The 23,410-nt window shown below is 43.6% G+C and overlaps 1 protein-coding gene across 4 annotated transcripts in view; it reads right to left on the reverse strand.

The window, feature by feature from the left end:
- Positions 1-6,485: 6,485 nt before the first annotated feature.
- LOC124126355 (ras-related and estrogen-regulated growth inhibitor-like) overlaps positions 6,486-23,410 on the reverse strand; it is an 80,771-nt gene continuing 63,846 nt past the window's right edge. For 3 of the 4 annotated variants that reach the window (XM_046489774.2, XM_046489783.2, XM_046489791.2), the window contains exons 3-6: positions 13,786-13,842; positions 11,810-11,883; positions 10,251-11,080; positions 6,486-9,373 (exon numbers count right to left, since the gene is read on the reverse strand). In XM_046489774.2, the coding sequence (XP_046345730.1) occupies positions 10,640-11,080; positions 11,810-11,883; positions 13,786-13,842 (572 nt within the window). In that variant the 3' untranslated portion in view covers positions 6,486-9,373; positions 10,251-10,639. The remainder of the gene's footprint in view (positions 9,374-10,250; positions 11,081-11,809; positions 11,884-13,785; positions 13,843-23,410) is intronic. The other variant, XM_048384095.1, reaches the window with a different exon arrangement.

Below are 23,410 nucleotides of genomic sequence, written 5' to 3' on the forward strand. Positions count from 1 at the left end.
TATCTGGTGGATAATCCAGATCTATATCGTAATAAAACAGGTCTAACTTGGCGAAGTTCATCAAATCACATGAGCATCTTGATTAAAAAGAAGTAAAGATTTGGAAAAAATCTGTTGACGCTAAGTTGATGGTACCCATGCTTTGCAAATCCTGCAATCGATCGAAATCTGCACGGTAGTTTACGAACCGGATGTTGATTTCGTTACGCGATTTTGATTGGACTATGCATAGACTCGTTAGTACAGCCAAAATATTACTCCACAATTCCAGCCTAGTTCGGCAAAGGTGGAAACTGGACTTTTAGTCAGTTAACTCCGTTGCCTCGGGAAGATGCTTGCCGGCCACTTAATTCGATCTCATTGTTATCATTCTGGCACCTTATAAGGTTCTTGAAAACATGGCTACTTTTGCTGACAATTAATTCATGCTCTCTTCCCGTGTGGCGATTCCCAGCTAGGAACATGGTGGGTGTTTGACTGGCTACTTTGACTAATGCTCCCATGTGTGTCCGGGTTAGTGCTTTACATTTTTTAACCAAAAAAGTAGTTCCGGATTAAATTAGATGCTGTCAGAAACTGAAACGTGCGCACATGTACATTTACGAGACAATGACGTCATTCGTCGTGCTGATGACGTAGGTACACACGTTAAAGTATGTCTGTCACATATTCTGGTCGTTTTATCTCACCATGCCGGGGTTCCAAATAACGATACCTGAGTCAGAGTTTAGCACTGCAATCTGCAATACAGACGAGGGAGGAGAATGCAGCTCGGGAGGTGCACCATCTGCACAATGCATTCCCAGGCGTGTAAGTACGTATTTACATAGATGTGGAGATATACATCAAAGTGCTAATTATTCCCAGCTTCTGAGTGCGGGGCCGATTAACGAAGTGTATTTAGATTACATGTGCTGGGTAAAAGGTCAAAGCAAATAGAGTGATTACTATTTACCTCCCAAAAATACATCGTATTCTTTATCTTCCAATTGAAACTACACGGTATTTTTTCAGATGAGTGAATGGCTTTAAGGGTTGGACATCAGCGAGTATTGTACTTACATCTTAATCAAATGTGTCATGGAAGGAGAGTGAGTGAGTGAGTATGGTTTTACGCCGCTTTTTAGCAAAATTCAAGCAATATCACGGCGGGGGAGACCAGAAAGAGAATGGAGAATACAAACTTCCGGGCAAACGGTATCCGGTGAGTAAGTGAGTGAGTGAGTTGGTGAGTGAGTGAGTGAGTGAGTGAGTGAGTGAGTGAGTGAGTGAGTGAGTGAGCCACCCGGAATGGGCTTCACACAATTGTACCCTACTCTCCACTGTACCTCGTCTCGTCTCCCAGACCCAGAGTTTAAACTAAGAGAGGAATCTAACTCAAATCTAGTCTAGATTGCCTCGGCTCCTGAAATTAAAGATTGCTCTGGACTCAATTGGATTTGATTTTATATTTTATAGATATATATGTTTAAAAAATACTTTATTTCTGGGGGCAAATTGTCAGTCTAATTGTAACCATGTGGTCAAATCAAATCCGGATCTTGGGTGGTTGGGTAGCCTCGTGGTTTAAGCGTTCGCTCGCCTCGCCGAAAACACGGATTTGATTCCCCACATGGGTACAGCGTTTGAAGCCTATTTCTGGTGTCCCCCGCCGTGACATTGCTTGAATATTGCCGATTTAACGGCGTAAAATCATACTCACTCGCTCAAACCCGGATCTTCGGTACGACGAGCGAACGTTTTTTTCCACTAGACTACCCGACCGTCCCTATTCTGAAGAGTGTGAGGAGAGGTTATACAATCAATGACCTGTAAAACTGTGTGTATCTAAACGCAACGTGTCCTATATTCTCTGACTGACGGGACGTGTGTGGTACTTTTCACTGTAAGACATGCAGAGGAAGAAAATACCTCTCCCAACATGTTTTTGTTATGCGATAGAACAGGGCATTTAATCAATTTGGTGTTATTTTATGAGCCATGAAATAGCGTCTGCTTGTTTTGCGAACCAGATTGTTCTACATCTCATCCGCCAGACTCGCGGAGGAATACAAAGGTGTGATTTTCTCGCCATGCACGTGGCCGTTACAAGCACGATGTAAACCTCTCGAAGCCGTAACGGAAGTATTAAATGGCTGACAACTTTATTGCGCCATGATTTCACCCATTTGCGTCGTAATCCTTGCAGCTTTCGACAGAGATAATAGAATCTTAATACAATAAACAAACAATTTATTTTCAACGTCGTAAAACACATTTAAGTATAAGCCACGCGAAGAAAACAGGGCTCTTTGATCTCGTTTTCGACGGAGAAATAGTGCCTGTCTTGATGACGTCATTAGTTGAGTTCAAGGTCAAATCGACTGTATACCAGGTATGTTTGTGATAGGGGATTTTTAGCAAGGGCCTTGAAGCTTTTACCAGGTGCTGTGGTTTTCACAGCTGTGAGGGGAGATAACTCTGGTTTGTGGAGTCATCAAAGCTAATTAGTAGCGGTGTTCTTGACGTGTGGTTTATTTTTGACGGTAATCTACACACTGTGGGAATTGACTCTGCTACAGTGTTAAGCTCGGGTTTGTTGATTTTTGTCTGAAAGCTAGCCCGATGTTGTAGAGCGTTGGTTTAATCTCCACAGAAACCAAACTACAATCGCTTTGTTTTTTCACAAACATAGCCGGGAGATCAAAAGAGGTTGAATTCAATAGAGATGCTTCAAAGTTTACGATGAGTTTGCGGGGGTCCTTCGTCAGACACAGTGGGACCCCTTGTACCTGTTACTGTAGCCAGTAAATGGCTCATAGTATTCCAAACATCTGGATAGATTTACGCTTAAGTCGCTGAAAATATGCAAAATTGATAAAAACAAGCAAGTTTATTTCAATTGAAAAGGAGCACCAGTGAGCTGGAATATTCAGAACCTGTTGAAAATCTAGACTTGCTCCATAAATAGCTATAGCATTACACCTTTAAAGGTCTGAACAGAAGGGGAAATACAATGGTTCAGGGACTGTATGACAGACTGATGCATGGTGTGTATGCATGGTGTGTGCTTTTGTGATATATGGAAGGATCTCACAGTGTAAGCTTATCTGATCTAGGAAATCTCGGCTTATAATCAGCGAACGCTTTGTAGGCTCTTCGAATCAAAACGGGATCCGATATTAAAGGGAATGCGGTAACCGCAGCTAACCAGGTGAATTGTTCTCATTGTACCCAGGGTTGGTTGGCTGGTTTGTTGTTTAGCGCCGCACTCAGCAATATTCCAGCTATATGATGGCGGTCTGTAAATAATCGAGTCTGGACCAGACAATCCAGTGATTGATATTATAAGCATCGATCCATGCAATTGGGATCGATGACATGCTCCAACCAAGTCAGCGAGTCTGACCACCCGATCCCGTTAGTCGCCTCCTACGACAAGCCAAGTCGCCTTTTACGGCAAGCATGGGTTGCTGAAGACCTATTCTACCCCGGATCTTCACGGGTCTCGTACACAGGGGCGGCAGGGGTAGGAATACAATGTGACGAAGACATCGTAACCCAGCGGCTCATTCGGTCAATAATTGATTTTTTTGTCAGGTTCAGGGTTGAATATTTTGTCAGGTTCTGGGACGTCGTGATATAGGGTACATTTATTCCTGACTCAGAACATTGGATGAGTGAGTGAGCGAGCAGGAATTTTAGGGCTTTGAGCAATATTCCAGCAATAACACGGCGGGGGACCAGTAATATTATGAACTTCACACACTGTACACATATTGGGAAACGGGAAACGATTTATCCACAAGCACTGTGCAGTAAACAGATGATACTTTTCAAGTTTAGTTCTCAAATGCAAATATTTTGCTCAACTGTTTATTGGATATGCAGTACAGGTGGAGGCTGAAAGAGATTGTTTGCTTGGGATGTGATACAAAATGTATTTGATCTTTCAGATCCATTTCAAGTTTAAATAAACATAATTTCTGTAAGTTGTCATCAGAGAATGTCAGTGAGTGAGTAAACATTAGTAAACGGGAGGAAGTGTTTCAAGTCTCGGATGTTTATCACATTGGTAAAACCCACGAGCACGGATATAGTTCGAACCAAAGATCATAGATTTCTGGCACGCATAAGGTACGCAACTCCAGGTGACTGAGACCCTTGTACGCCTACGAACCTGCAGTGTACCAAGTCCAAGAGTGACTGAGAGCCCTGTACATGTACTACCAAGCCCGTGGAGCTCTGCACGAACCTGCAGTGTACAAACTCCAAGAGAGACTGAGAGCCCTGTATTGCCAAGCCCGTGGAGCACGGCAGGAACATGCAGAGTTCAAAGTCCAAGAGAGACTGAGAGCCCTGTACTGCCAAGCCCGTGGAGCACGGCAGGAACATGCAGAGTTCAAAGTCCAAGAGAGACTGAGAGCCCTGTACTGCCAAGCCCGTGGAGCACGGCAGGAACATGCAGAGTTCAAAGTCCAAGAGAGACTGAGAGCCCTGTACTGCCAAGCCCGTGGAGCACGGCAGGAACATGCAGAGTTCAAAGTCCAAGAGAGACTGAGAGCCCTATACTGCCAAGCCCGTGGAGCACGGCAGGAACATGCAGTGTTCAAAGTCCAAGAGTGACTGAGAGCCATGTACATGTACTGCCAATCCCTTGGAGCACGGCACGAACATGCAGTGTTCAAAGTCCAAGAGAGACTGAGAGCCCTGTACTGCCAAGCCCGTGGAGCTCTGCACGAACATGCAGTGTTCAAAGTCCAAGAGTGACTGAGAGCCCTGTACTGCCAAGCCCGTGGAGCACGGCAGGAACATGCAGTGTTCAAAGTCCAAGAGTGACTGAGAGCCATGTACATGTACTGCCAATCCCGTGGAGCACGGCACGAACATGCAGTGTTCAAAGTCCAAGAGAGACTGAGAGCCCTGTACTGCCAAGCCCGTGGAGCTCTGCACGAACATGCAGTGTTCAAAGTCCAAGAGTGACTGAGAGCCATGTACTGCCAAGCCCGTGGAGCACGGCAGGAACATGCAGTGTTCAAAGTCCAAGAGTGACTGAGAGCCATGTACATGTACTGCCAATCCCGTGGAGCACGGCACGAACATGCAGTGTTCAAAGTCCAAGAGAGACTGAGAGCCCTGTACTGCCAAGCCCGTGGAGCTCTGCACGAACATGCAGTGTTCAAAGTCCAAGAGTGACTGAGAGCCATGTACTGCCAAGCCCGTGGAGCACGGCAGGAACATGCAGTGTTCAAAGTCCAAGAGTGACTGAGAGCCATGTACATGTACTGCCAAGCCCGTGGAGCATGGCACTAACGTGCAGTGTTCTAAGTCCAGTTGTGACTGAGTGAATGCTCTACCCATTAATATTGATCGTAATGGCGCACGCTTACTTACCTATTAAATATGTCATACGCAAAATGTTTCTTGTTCTTGGTTCAACTTCAATGACACATCAATTAGGATTGATCGGTAAACAAAGTACCTGTCATCGGCGACTTGAGGGCGGTGGTATGAGACGTGTGGAATATGTGCTCTACGTCACTTCCTGTCTTTGATTATGAATAATCAGTATACATTCGACCTTGGTTGGCTCAAGGGAATTCGTCCAAACAAATGGGGTCTTTTCTAATCAATTACGAACGGAGGTAGGGGTCGTTCCACTTCAAAAACATTCCAGAAACTATCATTAAAAAGTTTACGTGTATACGTGCGAGTCGCCTTGACATACCGCAACGAGTCCTGTATTCGATCAAGCGATGAAAGATCATGTTTAGATTTGCTTAAATAAAAAATCTACAGAGGGTGTGGATTACGAGATTTACCGATACTATGGAGCCCACGATATAATATATAGGATGTTCTATGAGTATCGTAAACATAGTATGATATGAACACGAACATTATTTTTTATTTGTTACCGAAGAAGATGTCAACATACAGAGGCGAATTTTAGTGTCTACCTTTTAGGACAGCAAGTCGCATCAGCAGCGGAACCACAATTTGTCGAATGACGTCAACAGCTTCAGCTATGACGTCTTTTCTAGTGTGATGTCAACAAGATTCGAATGGCGTCAACAATGCCTTTCGGATGACGGAAACACTGCACTTTTGTCTCGTGACGTGATTTGAACCTAGGGCGCATGTGATTTTTATGAACCTCGACATGTTTGCCTGCGTATGTAATAAAGAGCAATACTAGACCTGTTGAGTAATACGTATCACCCACAAAAAAATGGACCCGTGAAGATCCGGGGTAGAACAGGACTTCAGCAACCCATGCTTGCCGTAAAAGGCGACTGTGCTTGTCGTAAGAGGCGACTAACGGGATCGGGTGGTCAGGCTCGCTAAATTGGTTGATGCGCGTCATCGATCCCAACTGCGTGGATCGATGCTCATGATGTCAATCACTGGATTGTCTGGTCCAGACTCGATTATTTACAGACCGCCGTCTGAATGCGGCGTTAAACAGCAAACAAGCATAAGAAAAGGAGAACAGAACACAGCCATGATTTGTGTATCATATTTATAGATATCACAGATAGGTTTACATCACAGACGGGTGCGATGCTACAGATGGGTGAGATCACATGATCTGGTCACATGATGCATCACGTGATCAAGTGTTGATGAACAAGTACATGACGGTGAACATTAATGCACACCACGCTGGTGTCGCAACAGTGACGTCAACGTCCTGTACGTCACGCATAGACTACTCCCATGAATGCAAGCGTCGTTGTTGCCATTGAACTACACTGTCAAGATTGAAATACAAAAAAAAAGTGTGATTCTTCCACACAATACGCGTCGTACGTGAACTTCCGCTGCCTCTAAACCTTGAATTTTAACACCGAGATACAATAACATTAAATAGGTTCAATCTGATCAAAGCAATGGAAATGATAACAAAATTAGCATTCGCTTATCGAATGAATATGCCGAAACATCCAATACCAGAATAAACAAAATCAAAAACTTTCTCACCGATGACATCGACGACTAACTACCAGGCAAAAGTGTGAAAGAAGGAATATTGTTTTACGCCGCATCAACAGTTTTCGAGCTATTCGCGGCGCCGGGCAAAATAAAGTATACCCCATGTTTGACGGTGACTGAAAAGGAAACAAACCAAAAATGGTTATTCGATTGTGATCCCACGGTTTTTTTTATATCGTTGTGTTTTGGACCTTAAGTGTGCAGTGTTTCAGTGTCTTCAGCCAAGTAACTTTTTGATGACGTTTGTATTTTTTTCTGTGAAATCCGATTTCTAAGTGTGTGTTTTCTTTTGCCCGGCAGATATTTAAAAAACTTCTACCCCTTGGCTGCTGTTAATCGAGATTCAGAGTTTGAATGATATGTGAGGATTGAAGTAGTATCAACAATGCACTTCGAGATAAGTATAAGATCGAAATTCGAACTCTTATAACTCGATACAACACTAAATACAACAGATTGTACGAAGTACCCTGTGTAACAACCCCATGATTGTCAGGTATTGGTAACATAACCAGAGTTCGGGACAGCGATCGATCACCAGTGATGCGTGGTGAAACGGTGATGGGTGAACATGTAATCAGAACTAAGAGCCATGAATAAAAGTCGAGTTATGTGAAAATATTGAACAATTAGAAATGTACTCTAACGCTGAGCGAAGAGCTGCACGTGAACGGGCGCGTTTTGTTAGAATGGACTCATGGAGATCAGTATGTGCACTCAGTGTTAATACGATCTCATGCGTCTGATTGTTTCGTAACGCTCTTTTCACAATGATTACTACTAATAACTAACACGGTGATATCAAAATATAATTTCTGGGCCGACTGGATAATTTCGGAAATGAAAACATACTTTTGCTCAAGTTAGACGGAGCCCGAAATACCATTGGTATTTCAGCACAACTGAAGCTGCTTAACATTTTGTTGATTTCCTCACCACCAAAACCACCTTGGCTTATTCTGGCAATAATCATCTAGATAACAATTTGCAAGAAGCGAAAAAATTAATCCTGTCTCCCCAGGAAGGTCAAGTCACAGAGATGACATTTTCTGTATTACCACAGAAACAACCACTGTCTGTGTCTAAAAAGGAGACATTATGATTAAAATAAAGAAATTGTACCATGTCTTTTGTTTACTGTCAAACAGCTCTTCTATAGAAAAAGGCATGACATAAATATTACTAAAAGTTTTATAAGTTTAATCAGAATTTATCTTTTTTTTATAAATATTTCAGAGCCTTCCATGTGTCAGGTAGAGCACTACTCGCAGTCGTACAAGAACTCTCACTTTCAATTCTTCAGAAATCAGTTAAGTCAAACATGGATACATCGTTGTCACGTGCTGATTGTAACGCAAAATACAAGCAATACATAAAGTCGTTTAAAGAAACTTTGTGAAAAGATAGATCGGCCCCAGGTGTCGTGTGAACAAAGAGTCGGTGCTGAATTGTGTTTTGTGTTGAGTGCTTTAAGTTTTCGTAAACAGTAAACATTTTACACATTTGTCGGTCATCGTGTGAAAATATGTGCATTACATTCAGTTCCTCGATCTTTCGATGTATATGATCTGTTGTTATATGACTGACCAAAGGAGTGGACGTTACAGACTCATACACTGGACACCAACAACTACTGTTTCAGTCGATGTCGGTGAAAAAGACAGGGATTCACGACGCTGTCGTTATTTACAATATGTCCAAAGGATGGTAAAATGCTTGTTCAACATGGAAGACAAGACCGCTTACCTTCCCTCATAAAAACATGGTGCATACACTCATTATCCCGCCGTTTGAAATTTACATCAGAGAACAGTTTCTTTATATACACATAGGTATTTTGGGTGACATTCGTATGATCATGACAATTAACAGTTTGATTATTGAGGAGCACTTGGACGAATTCCCATCCTTTTCGTCGGAGACAAGAATTAATTACAAGGTAACCTCGTAATTCCGGTCTTTTCTCAACATCGTCCACCAGTAATAGTTGGGTGTCTGGTTTAACGAGGTCCGTATAAATGAGGTTCCGTTGTATAGTACCAGTACCAGACGCCGGTCTTTATTCCTTTACGTATCACATTTTATCAATCTGAGAATATTTGGTATAAAAGCACATTGAATTTCTCACGAATTCCAACAGTTACCAAGACATTACGCCCGGAAAGTCCGCCATCTTTGCCAGCAGAGTTGACGCATGTGCAGTAAAGCAACGAACCTTGCCACCAGGAAATCCATCCACACGGGACTGGCTGCTTGAGTGCCTTAGTACTGTTCCAGAAAACACAGATGATAATCACCACACCCAGTTGACAAACGGTCACGGGGAGAAGATAGACCACATGCAGTGTAACCGGTGGCCATCTTGATTCGGCCTTTGGAGTGGTCATCTGTTTTCATTCTGAAAAAGAAAGTTGGAAACATGACCATCGGCCATTTCAGGTGAACTTCCGGAATATTCTTTTCCATGTTCCTTCAGTTACCTACGTAATGTATCATTAATATTGCATGTAAAGCTAGTCTAACATGTGCCATCCCATATATATGAATGACGTACTGTCGAATTTGAAATAATGAGCAACGATTTTGATCACTCTTTGAGGTTACTGCAGGGATGCAAATTGGCAGTCAGTCCGTCTGTTATTAAAGATAATTAGAATCTCAGGTTGTTAGGGTAATGTCTTGACATGCTAGTTGTCATTATTTTGGCAAGTAAATGTTTCAGGTTAATCTCAGGCCTGCTTTTACTGTTGCGACTAATTGTCCCAATCACTACAGAGTACGACATGAGCTACATGGAGCCAGTGTGGTAAGCGAGACACGCGACTATATGAAAAGGCAGATCGCTAGTGCTTGACATTGATCGATCAGCTTTAAAGTGAAAAATAGGAGCTGTTTTATTGGTTCACCAGTTCTCGAATACATCATCTTTGTGGCTATCAGATTCCGACACATCCTTCACCCTGTCACCTTTTTTAACATTTAAGATTAATGTTCACTTGTTTCTTCTAAGTTGTACAAAGTCAGAAAAAATTGAAAAAGGTTTAGCCATATTGAAACAATACTCAAGCCATGTCAAGGCTTGGGGATCCACAGATTGGTTACTGTCATGATCATTGTGCCCATGAGGGGAATCGAACACGGTTTTAGGCGAGAAAGGCTTTAACCACTAGACAGAAGATCACCCCTATGTGATTTCAATATGACGTCCTGTATACGTTCCTTCGCAGCGAATTTCAAAGTATTTTTAAAATATTCAAAATAGTCTGTTTACCTACCACAGCAACGCCTGGGGTCATCAAACCGGGTGCAGGTTCTGCGGGACTGGTTTCCGGCGAATGCTTCGCAAAGAACCTTGCTCCACGTGATGTTCTAATTAAACATATCTTCCGGTCGCCTAAGTGTTGTCCCATTGTGAGATTGCGAGATCATGATTTCGTTGAATCGTCAGACGCCCATGTCCAGTAATCATTCAACATTTAAATATCGAACAATGAAATAATGTATGAATTATTTCCCCGACCATTCCATCATAGTGAAATTAATCCATATATGCAGCAAGATGCACCCATGCATATCTTGCTGCATATTTCACCGAATCAGCAGGAATCACGCACACAATCACAGATATACTTTACACAACATCCACCACCAGTTTCTATCGTTGTCACATCGTCGCTGTGCGTTTGTTATTGTTCGATTTCCCCGTTATCACCTTCTGAATGGCCTGTTTGAACCTTTGAGAGGAGCTCGTCTTTCGTTGGCGGCCATCTTTAAGTGACTTTGACCGTTTAAACTCTCGGTACATGTCTCTGAAAACGTCTTGAATAACTTCCACCTGCGTCCAATCAGCGGCCGAGACCTCGTAAAATCTACATCCTAACTCGTCGGCTAGTTCCTGGCCTTCGAGCTCCGTAACTTGGCGGTCGTGGAGGAGATCGTTCTTGTTTCCGACCAGAATGCCGGCGAGACTCGATGATTTTCGAGCGTTTTCGACGCTTTTCTTGATTCGGGTGATTTCGTTGAATGAGTTTCGATCTGTTATGGAATACACAAAGATAAAACTGTCTGCCCATAATGCATAGCCGTCCTTCCACTCAGCACGTATCTGGAACAACAACGTACACAGAGTGAGTTTGGAGTTAAGCAGCGATGATCAGTGTAATATGGCGAGTCCTCGTGGTGGGAGTAAATCTCTCTCTCTCTCTCTCCACCCCCTCCCCTTTCTCTCTCCACTCCTCCCTTTCTCTCTCCGCCCCTTTCTCTCTCTCACTCTCCTCCCCTTTCTCCCTCCACCCTCTTTCCCCCCTTTCTCCTGCCCCTCCCCTTTCTCTCTCCCCTCCCTCTTTCTCTCTCCCCTCTGTTTCTCTCTCCACCCTCTCTCTCTCTCCTCCCCTTTCTCTCTCCCCTCCCTTTCTCTCTCCATCCTCTCTCTCCCCCCCCCCTCCACACCTTTCTCTCTCACTCTCCTCCCCTTTCTCTCTCCACCCTCTCTCTCTCCCCTGCCCCTCCCTCTTTCCACCCCTCTCTCACTCTCCTCCCCCTTTCTCCCCCCTTTCTCTCTCCTCCCCTTTCTCTCTCGCTTTCTCTCTCACTCTCCTCTCTCTCCCCCCCCCCCCCCCCCCCCCCCCCCCTCTCTCTTTCTCTATGAATTCCGCTCATCTGGCTGATAAACTCGACCACCAAAGGAAAAAGTTGAAAGGGGAGAAGTTACCAAATATTCCACCAGTAATGTTAGCTAAACTCACATGTAAGGGGGCAAAGTATTCAGTGTATGTTAAGACAACATCTATATATTTTCCTTCTCTCGTGATATAGCCAGGCGGTAGAAGCTCACCTGTCCGGCCGTGTCGAGGATCTCCAGTTTGACGTCATCGTCATCAATACGTGTGTGGTATTTGTAAACACTCTCTGCAACACAAACCCTGCTTTTAGAAAGCTTCCCTAGATCTCACAAGTGGTACAAGGTTATACCTACATCGACAATCACGTCGTGGTTACGCACAGGTAAAAATAGATATAATAGAAATATCGTTAGTAATCTTAATTCTTAAGAGACATTGTTATAATTCACATAGAACGTTTCACCATAAACATATTTTTCTTATTATATTGAAGAGCCGGTCAGGTAATACAATGTTCTGATAGCACCGGGCCAACACAGTTAATGATTTCTCCCCATTCCTTTGAGTACCCTGGTATTATCAGTTTACAAAACCACCCGGTCCCTACCCGTCACAGATACGAAACAAATGACGGCCAGGGCCCGGTGATACAAAGCGATCGTAACGCGTGAAGTGAGTGAGTAAGTGAGTTTGATTTTACGCCGCTTTTAGCAATATTCCAGCAATATCACGGCGGGGGACACCAGAAATGGGCTTCACACATTGTACCCATGTCGGGATTCGAACCCGGGTCTTCGGCGTGACGAGCGAACGCTTTAACCACTAGGCTACCCAACCGCCCGTCAGTTTTGGACAGTAATACAGTCACATAAAAGGTGCATATAGCATGTATAGATAGTCAAATCGAGACCAGGAACACCACTAGTTGATAAGATGAGAGATGATATTTTTAGGTGTTTCACACTTAATTGAACAAAATGCACCCCCCAAATTGTGACATGTTTTTGGAAACTCAGAATGAGGTATCCGGTGCCGGATCCCTGGACACCCAGATTGAGGTATCCGGTGAGGTATCCGGTGCCGGATACCCGGATTCCAGGTGGCATACTTTCCGGTGAGATGTCCATGCCGGATACCACGGATCTGGTATCCGGCAAGGTATCTGCCACCGGATACCCGGACGCGTTTTGGGTAAGTGTCCGGTGGTATCCGGCAGGTATCCGGATACCGGAAACTGCATTTCTTTTGCTGTGCCATGTCGGGATTCGAACCCGGGTCTTCGGCGTGACGAGCGAACGCTTTAACCACTAGGCTACCCGACCGCCCCGTAGCGCGTGAAGTATATACAAAATTATTAAAATATGGGAGTTACAATCATCTGCGGCAGGGTCTTACAAAAGAGCCAACCTCTAATATTGACCGAGCCTGAAAGCAAACGGAAGTTAATATCGGCCCAGGCTTTTAATAGTGGTATAGGCTTTCACTCAAGAGTGAAATTTTTAGGCATTGATTCGGGTCTGCTGCACCGTCAATACAAAAATAACGTAACAATCAACATGTCTCAACATTAAACTCCACATAAGTTCGTCTGTTAGATTTTATTCCGCGCATTAAGTAAAAACACGAATCAACTCAAGCTTCATAAGTTAGGACGTCACGTAAGCACATTACACGTGCACGCCTTTCCTGATTTCCCGAACTACTTACGACCTGAAATATACCGTAATTCTACAGCGATATATCACTGGGGATTATGCTTCTGTTCCCGACTGCACACCACGTCAAACAAATCTCTCCGTCGGTTGTAACGGACAGAATAATAATCTCCTTATAAGGAAGAGGAACACGTGACGTCACAAACATGTTTCTAGTTTTCTCGAAATAGAATAGTTCAAACTTTTGTTATGAATCCGGCATTCGTAATCTGATTTCAGCAAATGTGTCTCTGTTATAAGATCGATAAGAAAGCTGTACAGAGTAATAAGCACAGCCATGGAGAAAATGCGGACTTGTCAGGTTGGGCTCAGTTCGGGGACACCGCCTGGCCCAAGTCTCGTCTCCGTGAGGCGAACAGAAACCCGGGTATCGATTTTTGATGACATTTACAAAGGCACTAATTGAACTTGGTTTTTGCGACAATATTGAATGATGAAATGGAATTCTTACAAGACAGACTTGCATCGCTTACCTAATGTTGGGCAGTACTCTCCAATGAATCTTCGAGTCAAGTAACGCACTGTCAGAGCTGCAACAAAAATAAGGTTTTTTTAATGATCGAAACACTACCAGTGAGAGTGATGGATTGCGTAAACAGCGACACGCTTGGCGATGTTTGGATACAGAGAGGGGTAAATACCGGTGGGGGTTTAGTTGTCCGTCAAATACACATATGTCGTGAAGGGGGCGAGTGTTTGGACTTGTACGCCGCTTCAAAAGGATGGTAAGCAGCTGTACCTGTGTGTTGACGGGGGACATGACCACTGCCGACGGGGAACATCACGACTACAGATGTATATTTGACGGGGGACATCACGACCACAGATATATATTTTGACGGGGGACATCACGACTACAGCTGCACATTTTGACGGGGCACATCATGACAACAGATATATATTTGACGGGGGACATCACGACCACAGATGTATATTTTGACGGGGGACATCACGACTACAGCTGCACATTTTGACGGGGCACATCATGACAACAGATATATATTTGACGGGGGACATCACGACCACAGATGTATATTTTGACGGGGGACATCACGACTACAGCTGCACATTTTGACGGGGCACATCATGACAACAGATATATATTTGACGGGGGACATCACGACCACAGATATATATTTTGACGGGGGACATCACGACTACAGCTGCACATTTTGACGGGGCACATCATGACAACAGATATATATTTTGACGGGGGACATCACGACTACAGATATATATTTTGACGGGGCACATCACGACCACAGATATATATTTTGACGGGGCACATCATGACAACAGATATATATTTGACGGGGGACATCACGACCACAGATGTATATTTTGACGGGGGACATCACGACTACAGCTGCACATTTTGACGGGGCACATCATGACAACAGATATATATTTTGACGGGGAACATCACGACCATAGATAAAATTATATATTTTGACGGGGGACATCACGAATACAGCTGTATGCCCCCCTTGTCAAAAAAGTTAACTATGGCCTTGGTATGTTTTGACTGGGGACATCACGAAAGCTGCTGTATGATATGACTTGTACATTACGAACCATTAGACATGATCACTATAGCCATATTCAATAAACGACATCAGCAAGAATCTAACAGTAGTATATACTACATTTCGAAGGGGTCAGCACGAATACAAGGAATACCAGGAAGTCCGCAAGTTTATGTACAGTCACATGTCACAGAGAACAGCAATGGCGCCTAGTTTAGTCTTCTCAATGTGGCGATATGAACCTGGTCCTAACGCTAGCTCACGGAGGTATCGGCGAAACGAAATTAGGTACACATGCGTTTCACAGGACACCTAAGGCCGCAATCGACAGCATCACTAAATAATAAAGTGATAAAGCTCACAGTAGGCAGAAGAAATGACCCCGCTTGTATTTGTATGGTTTAACATGATTAAAGCTTGAAATTGAAAATCAAAGCGATGCAGAAACGTCGAAAATTGCACATCAACATCGAAAAAGTTCTCGAAAAAAGAAATTCCATAATGGCGTGCGACAACCTCAACAGTGATATCCGTCGGAGCCACATTTCAGCGAACACGGTATATTTTGTATCTACTTTGGTAAATAACAATACATTTACTTACGAAAGCATTATTTTAGCGAGGCGACAAAAATGGCGTCTGATTAACTTGGAAACCCTTTACTAAGGAATGAACTTGTGCTGTTTCCAAAATGGCGGGAGGTGATTCTTTCCCGAAAATGTACTCGTGTCACTAATTGTGTGTGTCTATAATTCTTATTGTTTTATGAAACATCATTTTACTGACATGTGCATCTTACTGACATTCCTTAAGAAGATTCTTTAATGCAACTGATTGACGTTCGCCAGGCAATGAGTGAATGCTTTTATTCCTGTTAAAGCAGACTGGGTTCTCATTCATGAATTGGTCTCCGACACTGTACCCAAATGAGACCTGAACCCGGTCTTTGGCGTGACGACCAAACGCTTTGACCTCTCGGCCATCCCATCGCCACAGACATTTGCCAAAGGTTGAGGCCTCACACTAGAACCCTTCTTCAAGGGACTAGAGTGTCCATTAGCCTGTATCAAAGTCGGGTGATATAGGCCAGTGGACACTCACGCCTCGGGAAGATGACAAGAACAGCATAGCCTTGATCTCATCCCAGACCGTCACAACAATGTATTATTTCAAGAAAAACAGATTGTCGGTAGACTATATTCGAAAGGCCATTCTATTTTCAACACGAGTACCTCATTCACTTCAGTTGAGTCTTTGCATACTGTATACCGTCTATATTAATATAATCTTGTCAGCATCCCATTCCGACACAACGGCAGGTGCGAGTGATACCAGTTAATTACATGTACATTAATTAAACGACACAAGATTAAAAAGGTTAGTGTAATATATTAATAGAATCTATAATAATTAAGTACATGATAGCCTTAATGTATATCTCAGTAAAGAGTAATGGTTACGAATTTTGAAAGACTATTAGCACTCTTGATAAGTTTAAAATATTCATTACTGTTAGGCACTTGGGAGGTATCTAAATGCAATTTCAGATTACCAAGCCCTCCCATGTAAATTAATGAAATCTGCTCTCTAACTGGATACACACAGATAACCTTTCAGAGAGCTTGAACATAAAGATTACTGGAATATGTTGCCATTGAAGTAGCGATAACCTGCATAAACCTGAAATATTCACGAACTGCGTACGCACGGCTTTTAGAATTAAATATTTTTGGAGCCCGAGGAAGGGGTTGCTCTATATATTTACATTCTATTTTGGGAACCAATCAGGCCAGTTTCGTTTAATGCGTCTTTGTGCTGTGACTTTGTGAGTGTAATTTTAGGCACACCATTATATCTGAGTCGGTTTTATCACATCTACAAATACATGACGGATATTTGCTCTGTGTAGGGATGAAGTTGTGTGAGGTGTTGGATGTGGGGTGTGGGGTGTGGGGTGTGAGGTGTTGGATGTGGGGTGTGGGATGTTGGGTGTGGGTGTTGGATGTGGGGTGTGGGATGTGAGGTGTGAGGTGTTGGATGTGGGGTGTGGGATGTTGGGTGTGGGGCGAGGGGTGTGGGTGTTGGATGTGGGGTGTGGGATGTGAGGTGTGAGGTGTTGGATGTGGGGTGTGGGATGTGGGATGTGAGGTGTGAGGTGTTGGATGTGGGGTGTGGGATGTGAGGTGTGAGGTGTTGGATGTGGGGTGTGGGATGTTGGGTGTGGGGCGAGGGGTGTGGGTGTTGGATGTGGGTTGTGGGAATGGGGTGTGGGATGTTTGGTGTGTTTTATGTGGGATGTGGGTGTGGGATGTTGGGTGGGAGGTGTGGGATGTGGGGTGTGTTTTATGTCGGATGTGGGGTGAGGGGCGTGGGATGTGGATGTGGGATGTTGTGTGTAGGTTGTTGGGTGTGGGGTGTTGGATGTGGGGTGTGAGGTGGTGGATGTTGTGTGTGGGGTGTGGGGTGTGGGATGTGAGGTGTGGGTGTAGGATGTGGGCTGTGGGCTGTGGGCTGTATGGGTGGGTGGTCAGGGGTCTTCTCGTGATGTGCAAACTATACTTTACGTGAACTGTGTAATCATGATTAAACCGTTAATACAATTATACAGCTTGATGATTAATTCGATTAAAGAGGATGTTTTCCCGTTGTGAGAGATTGAACCCGGTACCCGGCACCCGGCAACTTGTGTCTCGGCCGAGCTGATACATGTACATTAGGAAACGTTTATCACCAAACAGTTCTTCTTCAATCACTGGATGTAGTTCTAAACCTAAGCGTGTAGACGAAGTGTTTTCGACAAGGATATGTAGGATGAGTTGTAGAGACACCGTCAGTCAGCAGCACCAAGACTACCTTCTTGCTGGTAGGACGTGGTACACCTGGAACAGTAGTAATGCTTTGGGGCACAGAACCCGACCGTGCTTGTATATCTGGGGCAGATAATGGGGCTTGGTGGCAACAATGGTTTCTCATGATAAACACAGATGTTATGTTGACCACATGCTGTTATACCATAGTCATACTGTCTCCACTCCTTGGATGATGCAGTGGTATTAGTATGAGTACAAGGTAGAAGAAAAAGAAGAAGAAAAAGAGGTGTAGTAGTAGTAGTAGTAGTAGTAGTAGTAGTAGTGGTAGAAGTAGTGGTAGTAATGTTAGAAGTGGTGGTAGAATCAGCAGCAACAGTAATAGTTGTAGTAGTAGTAGAAGAAGTAGATATAGTAGAAGTGGTAAAATTAGTAGTAGCAGTAGTAGAAATATTAGTAGTACCAGCTATAGTAGAGGTTGTAGTAGTAGTAGTAGTAGAAGTAGAGATGTAGTAGAAGTGGTTGAAGTAATAGTAGTAGTAGTAGAAATAATAGTAGTTGTAGTAGTGGTAGTAGTAGAAATAGTAGTAGTAGTAGTAGTAGTAGTAGTAGTAGTAGTAGTAGTAGAAGAAGAAATATTAGTAGGAGGGGCAGTGGGGATGTAGAATTTAGAGCTACAAGGAATATTTATGTCCAAAGAGAATGTAGTTAGCGATGGTGTTGCCTCCCTTGGTTGTGCAAGTATTCGCAGCTCGAGGGTTCGAGTTCCAGATTCTCGCCAATCATGATCTATAAAACCCGGGCCCGTTCGCTTCACTAACATTTAACATCCGGGGCCTGCGAAATCTGTAGATTGCTCCCACATGACGCTGACACGCTGTGACATATCTGAAATACTGTTCAAAGCGGTATTATCTCAAATCACAAAAAAATGTCACAAAACATCCCCGGCTCATGTACATTAAAACAATATGCCAAGATAATCTGGTACCAATCTGCCTGCAACACCCAACATTTAACAATCGTCTCTGTGGTCGACGCGCAATGTCGGATTTCATTTCCGAGTGTAAGTTAAGCCCACGGATTAATAACAGTATTCTCTGCCGTGAGTTATTGATATGACAGATTCGACTGATTGACAGATGGTTTATAACAAAATCTCGTGTACGGCCCATCAAGACGGTCATGTCAAAATCGAAAGACAAATAGATCTAAGTGACTTCTCACGGTATATAGATCAAGGTTGTCGGTGACCTACTTGTACTGAAGACCGAATTTAACCCCGGGAGCATAACGTGGTCGTAACGCTAGTCGTAGCTTATATTTATTGGTTCTAAGAAAATACTAAACACGGACATTGATCCTTTTAAGCAACCATTATGAGCCAATTGTAGTTCTGTGTTAACGACAGACACTTTGGGGGTAATTTGGAGTCTTGGCATGTTCGGATGAGGTCATTCGAGCACTTTGCTTGTCTGGTACAGCCGAGTGTATGTCTAAATCAATCTGGCCAGATTGCCCCAATTACATAAAGACAGTGTCTCGCAAGGCGATGATACAGAATCTAACACTACACTGAAACTGGATGCGAGACGCGTTGCCCAGTCTCTGGTCGTATGCTACTGAAAAATATAAACCCTGTCATTCTTGTTTTCAGATATCACGAATACCCATGTATCGTTTGGAAATATCTACATATGAAATTGATTTTACGTGTTGAACGTCTATGTACCACCAATGCTTCGCGAAGAGCATGAAATCACGTGAGCACCTTGCTTAAAACATGAACAGATTGACGCCGAGTTAGCGGTACACATTTTGTTCAAATCCTGCTGAAATCTGCACGGCAGTTTACGAACCGGACGAACAGTTTTCGTTATGCGGTTTTGATTGGACCAATGATAGACAGCCAAAATATAACTCCATAATTCCAACCTAGTTCGGCAAGGGTGGAAACTGGACTTTTATAATCAGTTAGCTCCCTTACCACGGTGAAGATACGTTTAAAGCCGCTGTCACTAATACTCCAGCTCTACGAAGGCGGCCTGTAAAAATACAAGTCTGGACCAGACAATCAAGTGATTGATATTGTGAACAACTATGAACGCCGTCATGGTACCCTGACATGCAATCAACCAAGTCCCCCAAGCTGACCCCCCTCCCCCCCCCCCCCCCCCCCCCCCCCGATCCATTTGATCACCTGTTACGAGCAGCATGTTTGGAGACCTTTACTAACCTGGAATACACTCAAATTCAACAAGAACACATTACACTGCAACCCCGTTTATCAGGATGGTACATAATCGTCAGGATTCACAATGTCCGGATTACCGAGGCTTGCTGTAATGGTGCTCGTTTCATATAGACGTTCCCAAAGCAATCGTCAGGAAAACCAAGATTCCGGCATAACATGGTTCGATCTATATTCATGGTTTAACTAAGGAGTATTGATATCAATAATATGTTGTCACCTCACGGTTGTTTTTCTTGGTGTTTTTTTTCAGATAATCAATATCAGCTCTCGAACACAAGCCCCATCTACCTCTATTGATCAATACCTATATATGCCTTTTACAGATTTAGAGAGAACATCAAACACATTCAGAATAGGATGTATGCGTTAGGTGGGCTTTCGCAAGACGTAAAACAGTCTGTCGGATACCATCAACAACTAGCCCTGATGTTTAGCGCATTGACGTAAGAGCAAAACAGATTTAGCCCGCAGAGTACAAAACAAGTCATTTGTCACACTCGCATATTGACGATGGTTAGTTATTAAAAGGCAACATAAACAATAATTCGTAATAATATATGGATGTTTTCAAAGACAAACTATATTGTTGACGTCCCTTCTAACGCAACCACAACCATTACGATAATCGCATGAACACTTCTTTATGCCATTATGGCGTATCCTCTGTCATGCAAAAACTAGTTCCTGCTCTCAGCTATAAATATTTCATATTCTTTATTCAGACGTGCGTAGGCTTATTGAAATTGTGTTGACTGACAGCAGATAATACGTTTAACGCAACCGATGTGCACAAACCGATCTCCATCTAAGTGAGTTGGGTTTAACGCCGCTTTTAACAGTATTACAGTTATATCACGGCGTGTCAGCTTAATGTGGGAGGAAAACCCGAAGTGATGCGGGTCTCAGGCGTTTACTACTTCGGTGAAACCCACGAGCACGGGTATGGTGCTGACAAATCTAGAAACATAATCGGGGCGAACCGGGATTCGAACCAACAATCATAGGTATCTGGCGTGCCTCAAGGGACGCAATCCTGCACAGCGAATCGCGGCGCCTTAGACGACTGGGCCACCTGTGCCCCTGATCCCCATCTAAGAAATTCGTAAGATTAATTATTGCCTGACGCTGGTGATCCACAATATGCGCGTGATCAAGTATGTCCCCTCACAGTGTATTAAAACACACACACACACACACACACACACACACACACACACACACACACACACACACACACACACACACACACACACACACACACAATCCCCACCCTTCGTCGGAAATAAAAAATTCGTAGATGATCTTGATCTACAGTATAACCTCGTTAATCCGGACAGTAATTATTGTTTCCAATGAAATCGTCCGGAATACCGAATGTCCGGGATATTGTAATACATTTGGACATTTTAACAGTTATGGCCGATTAGTTGGTATAATAGGAATAGCTAGAAGTTGGCCAAGCTGGAATACCAATGTCCGGACAAAGGAGGTTTCAATGTACATAATTTGTCACTACCCATATATCCTGGTCGGCCTTGAAGGAGACATAGGGGAAGGTCATTCATATATTTCAAGTTCGGTTCCGAATTCCTCGGGCGCGTTTCTCATTCCTCATCCTGGAAGGTCAGGGAAGCAATCGATCAGCGTTAATTATAATGCTGCTACTGCAACAGGACCAATGTCCAAGAGCTGACCTGGACGCACTGGGATACTTTCGCCTTCCAGCCAGTACCAAGACCTCACTCGATATGGCTGATTCTTGGCCTGACTAATATCGCATTCAATGAATTGATTACTATAAAGTGATTACTATGAAGTGATTACAATGAAGTGATTACCATGAAGTGATTAAGATCTGAGGTAGTGTACGCATGCCAAAACGTTGAAATAAGCCTGTAATTGGTAATTTGAGAATTGAATCGGAGAGGGCTCCAAAGCTCCCATGTTTATATTTGCTCCCACAAGTAAATAAGGGGCAATTGCATGGTGTGTTGGGTAAAGCGTCACACCGATGTGCAGTTGGGTTTGAATCCCAGATCCGCCCTGGGTGCCGTTGTACCAAACAACCTTAGCGCTATGATGATCGTAATCCTTTGTTAAAATGTGGGAGTTAGGATCACCTTAGCGATAAGATCGCTTTGTACAACAGCACCCAGGGCATCATTCCACAAAGCGATTTTAGCGCTTCGACTTTCGTAAGACAAGGTTAGCTTCAGAACCATACCCGTGCTCGTGGGTTTCACCGAAGCGGTAAACGTCTGAGACCTGCATCACTTCGGGCTTTCCTCCCACGTTAAGCTGACACGCCGTTATATAACTGGAATACTGTTAAACCCAACTCACTCACTCACTCAATGCTTAGGTATATGGGATTTGCGATTGCTGCGCGAAGAACTATAGGTAGCCTTGCTTCAAGGCTGTACTGAAAGATTAATCCATGGATGTGTAGTAATTCTATCAACCTAATAGGCAAGTTTAGACATGTGGACTCCAGTCTAGATCTCTTAGGGACAACTTGTTCTTATTATTTACATAATCTAGAACTTATTTAAAATAATAATTCTTGCCTTATAGACTTGTGCAAGTCTAAACAATAGGCACAATGGGCGTATTCTTTGGTTTTACCAAATTTGTAAAGGTCTATGACCCTGGTTCCTTTTAGCCCATATGGAACATCGTCGCACCATGTTTACTGTTTCTTGGAGCAGGTTGCTTTTGAGTGAGTGAGTGAGTGAGAGAGTTGGGATAACGCCGCATTAACAGTATACCAGTTACATCGCGGCGTATCAGCTTAATGTGGGAGGAAAGCCCGAAGTGATGCAGGTCTCGGACGTTTACCACTTCGGTGAAACCCACGAGCACGGGTATGGTGCTGACAAACCTAGAAACATAATCGGGGCGAACCGGGATTCGAACCCACAATCATAGGTTTCTGGCGTGCCCAAGGGACGCAACTCTGCAGAGCGAATCACGGCGCCTTAGACGACTGGGCCCCCCGTGCCCATCTGGCTACTTTGAAAACTATCGAAGGTTAGAGATGATATAGCGTCAATAAACACTGTGTAAACATGGTGGCTACTCCAGTGTTTACTTGAGGTGGGCGAGTTGACATTGCCGTATCGAGACTTCTGTATCGGTAAGATTCAGTGACGTCAATCGCGAGAAAACTGCGGATAATTATTGCGACAACTGCCTTTTATTTTCAACTTCTTCCAACAGATAAGGAAACTGGGACTACCAGGATTCGGATTTTCATTCATTAAACCATTAAGGTGACGTCACGCTATTGTTTTTACCGTTAATTCTGTGCCAGGAATTCACTGGTCATGAACGTGCATCTTAACACGTATAAGTGACACAACTATAAATCAATAGATACAATTTATGCAAAATAACAGAGCAATTCTGCATCAACTACAACATGGTTAAAGTTGGAGAAATCACTCGTATCTCTTGAGTCCGGAAGTAGAATCACCAGATTCGAGTAATGTTTCCTTTACGATTTGTTTTG

This window comes from Haliotis rufescens, unplaced genomic scaffold (assembly GCF_023055435.1).
Source record: "Haliotis rufescens isolate VD_foot unplaced genomic scaffold, xgHalRufe1.0.p SCAF_5, whole genome shotgun sequence".
NCBI classification, from domain to species: Eukaryota; Metazoa; Mollusca; class Gastropoda; order Lepetellida; family Haliotidae; genus Haliotis; species Haliotis rufescens.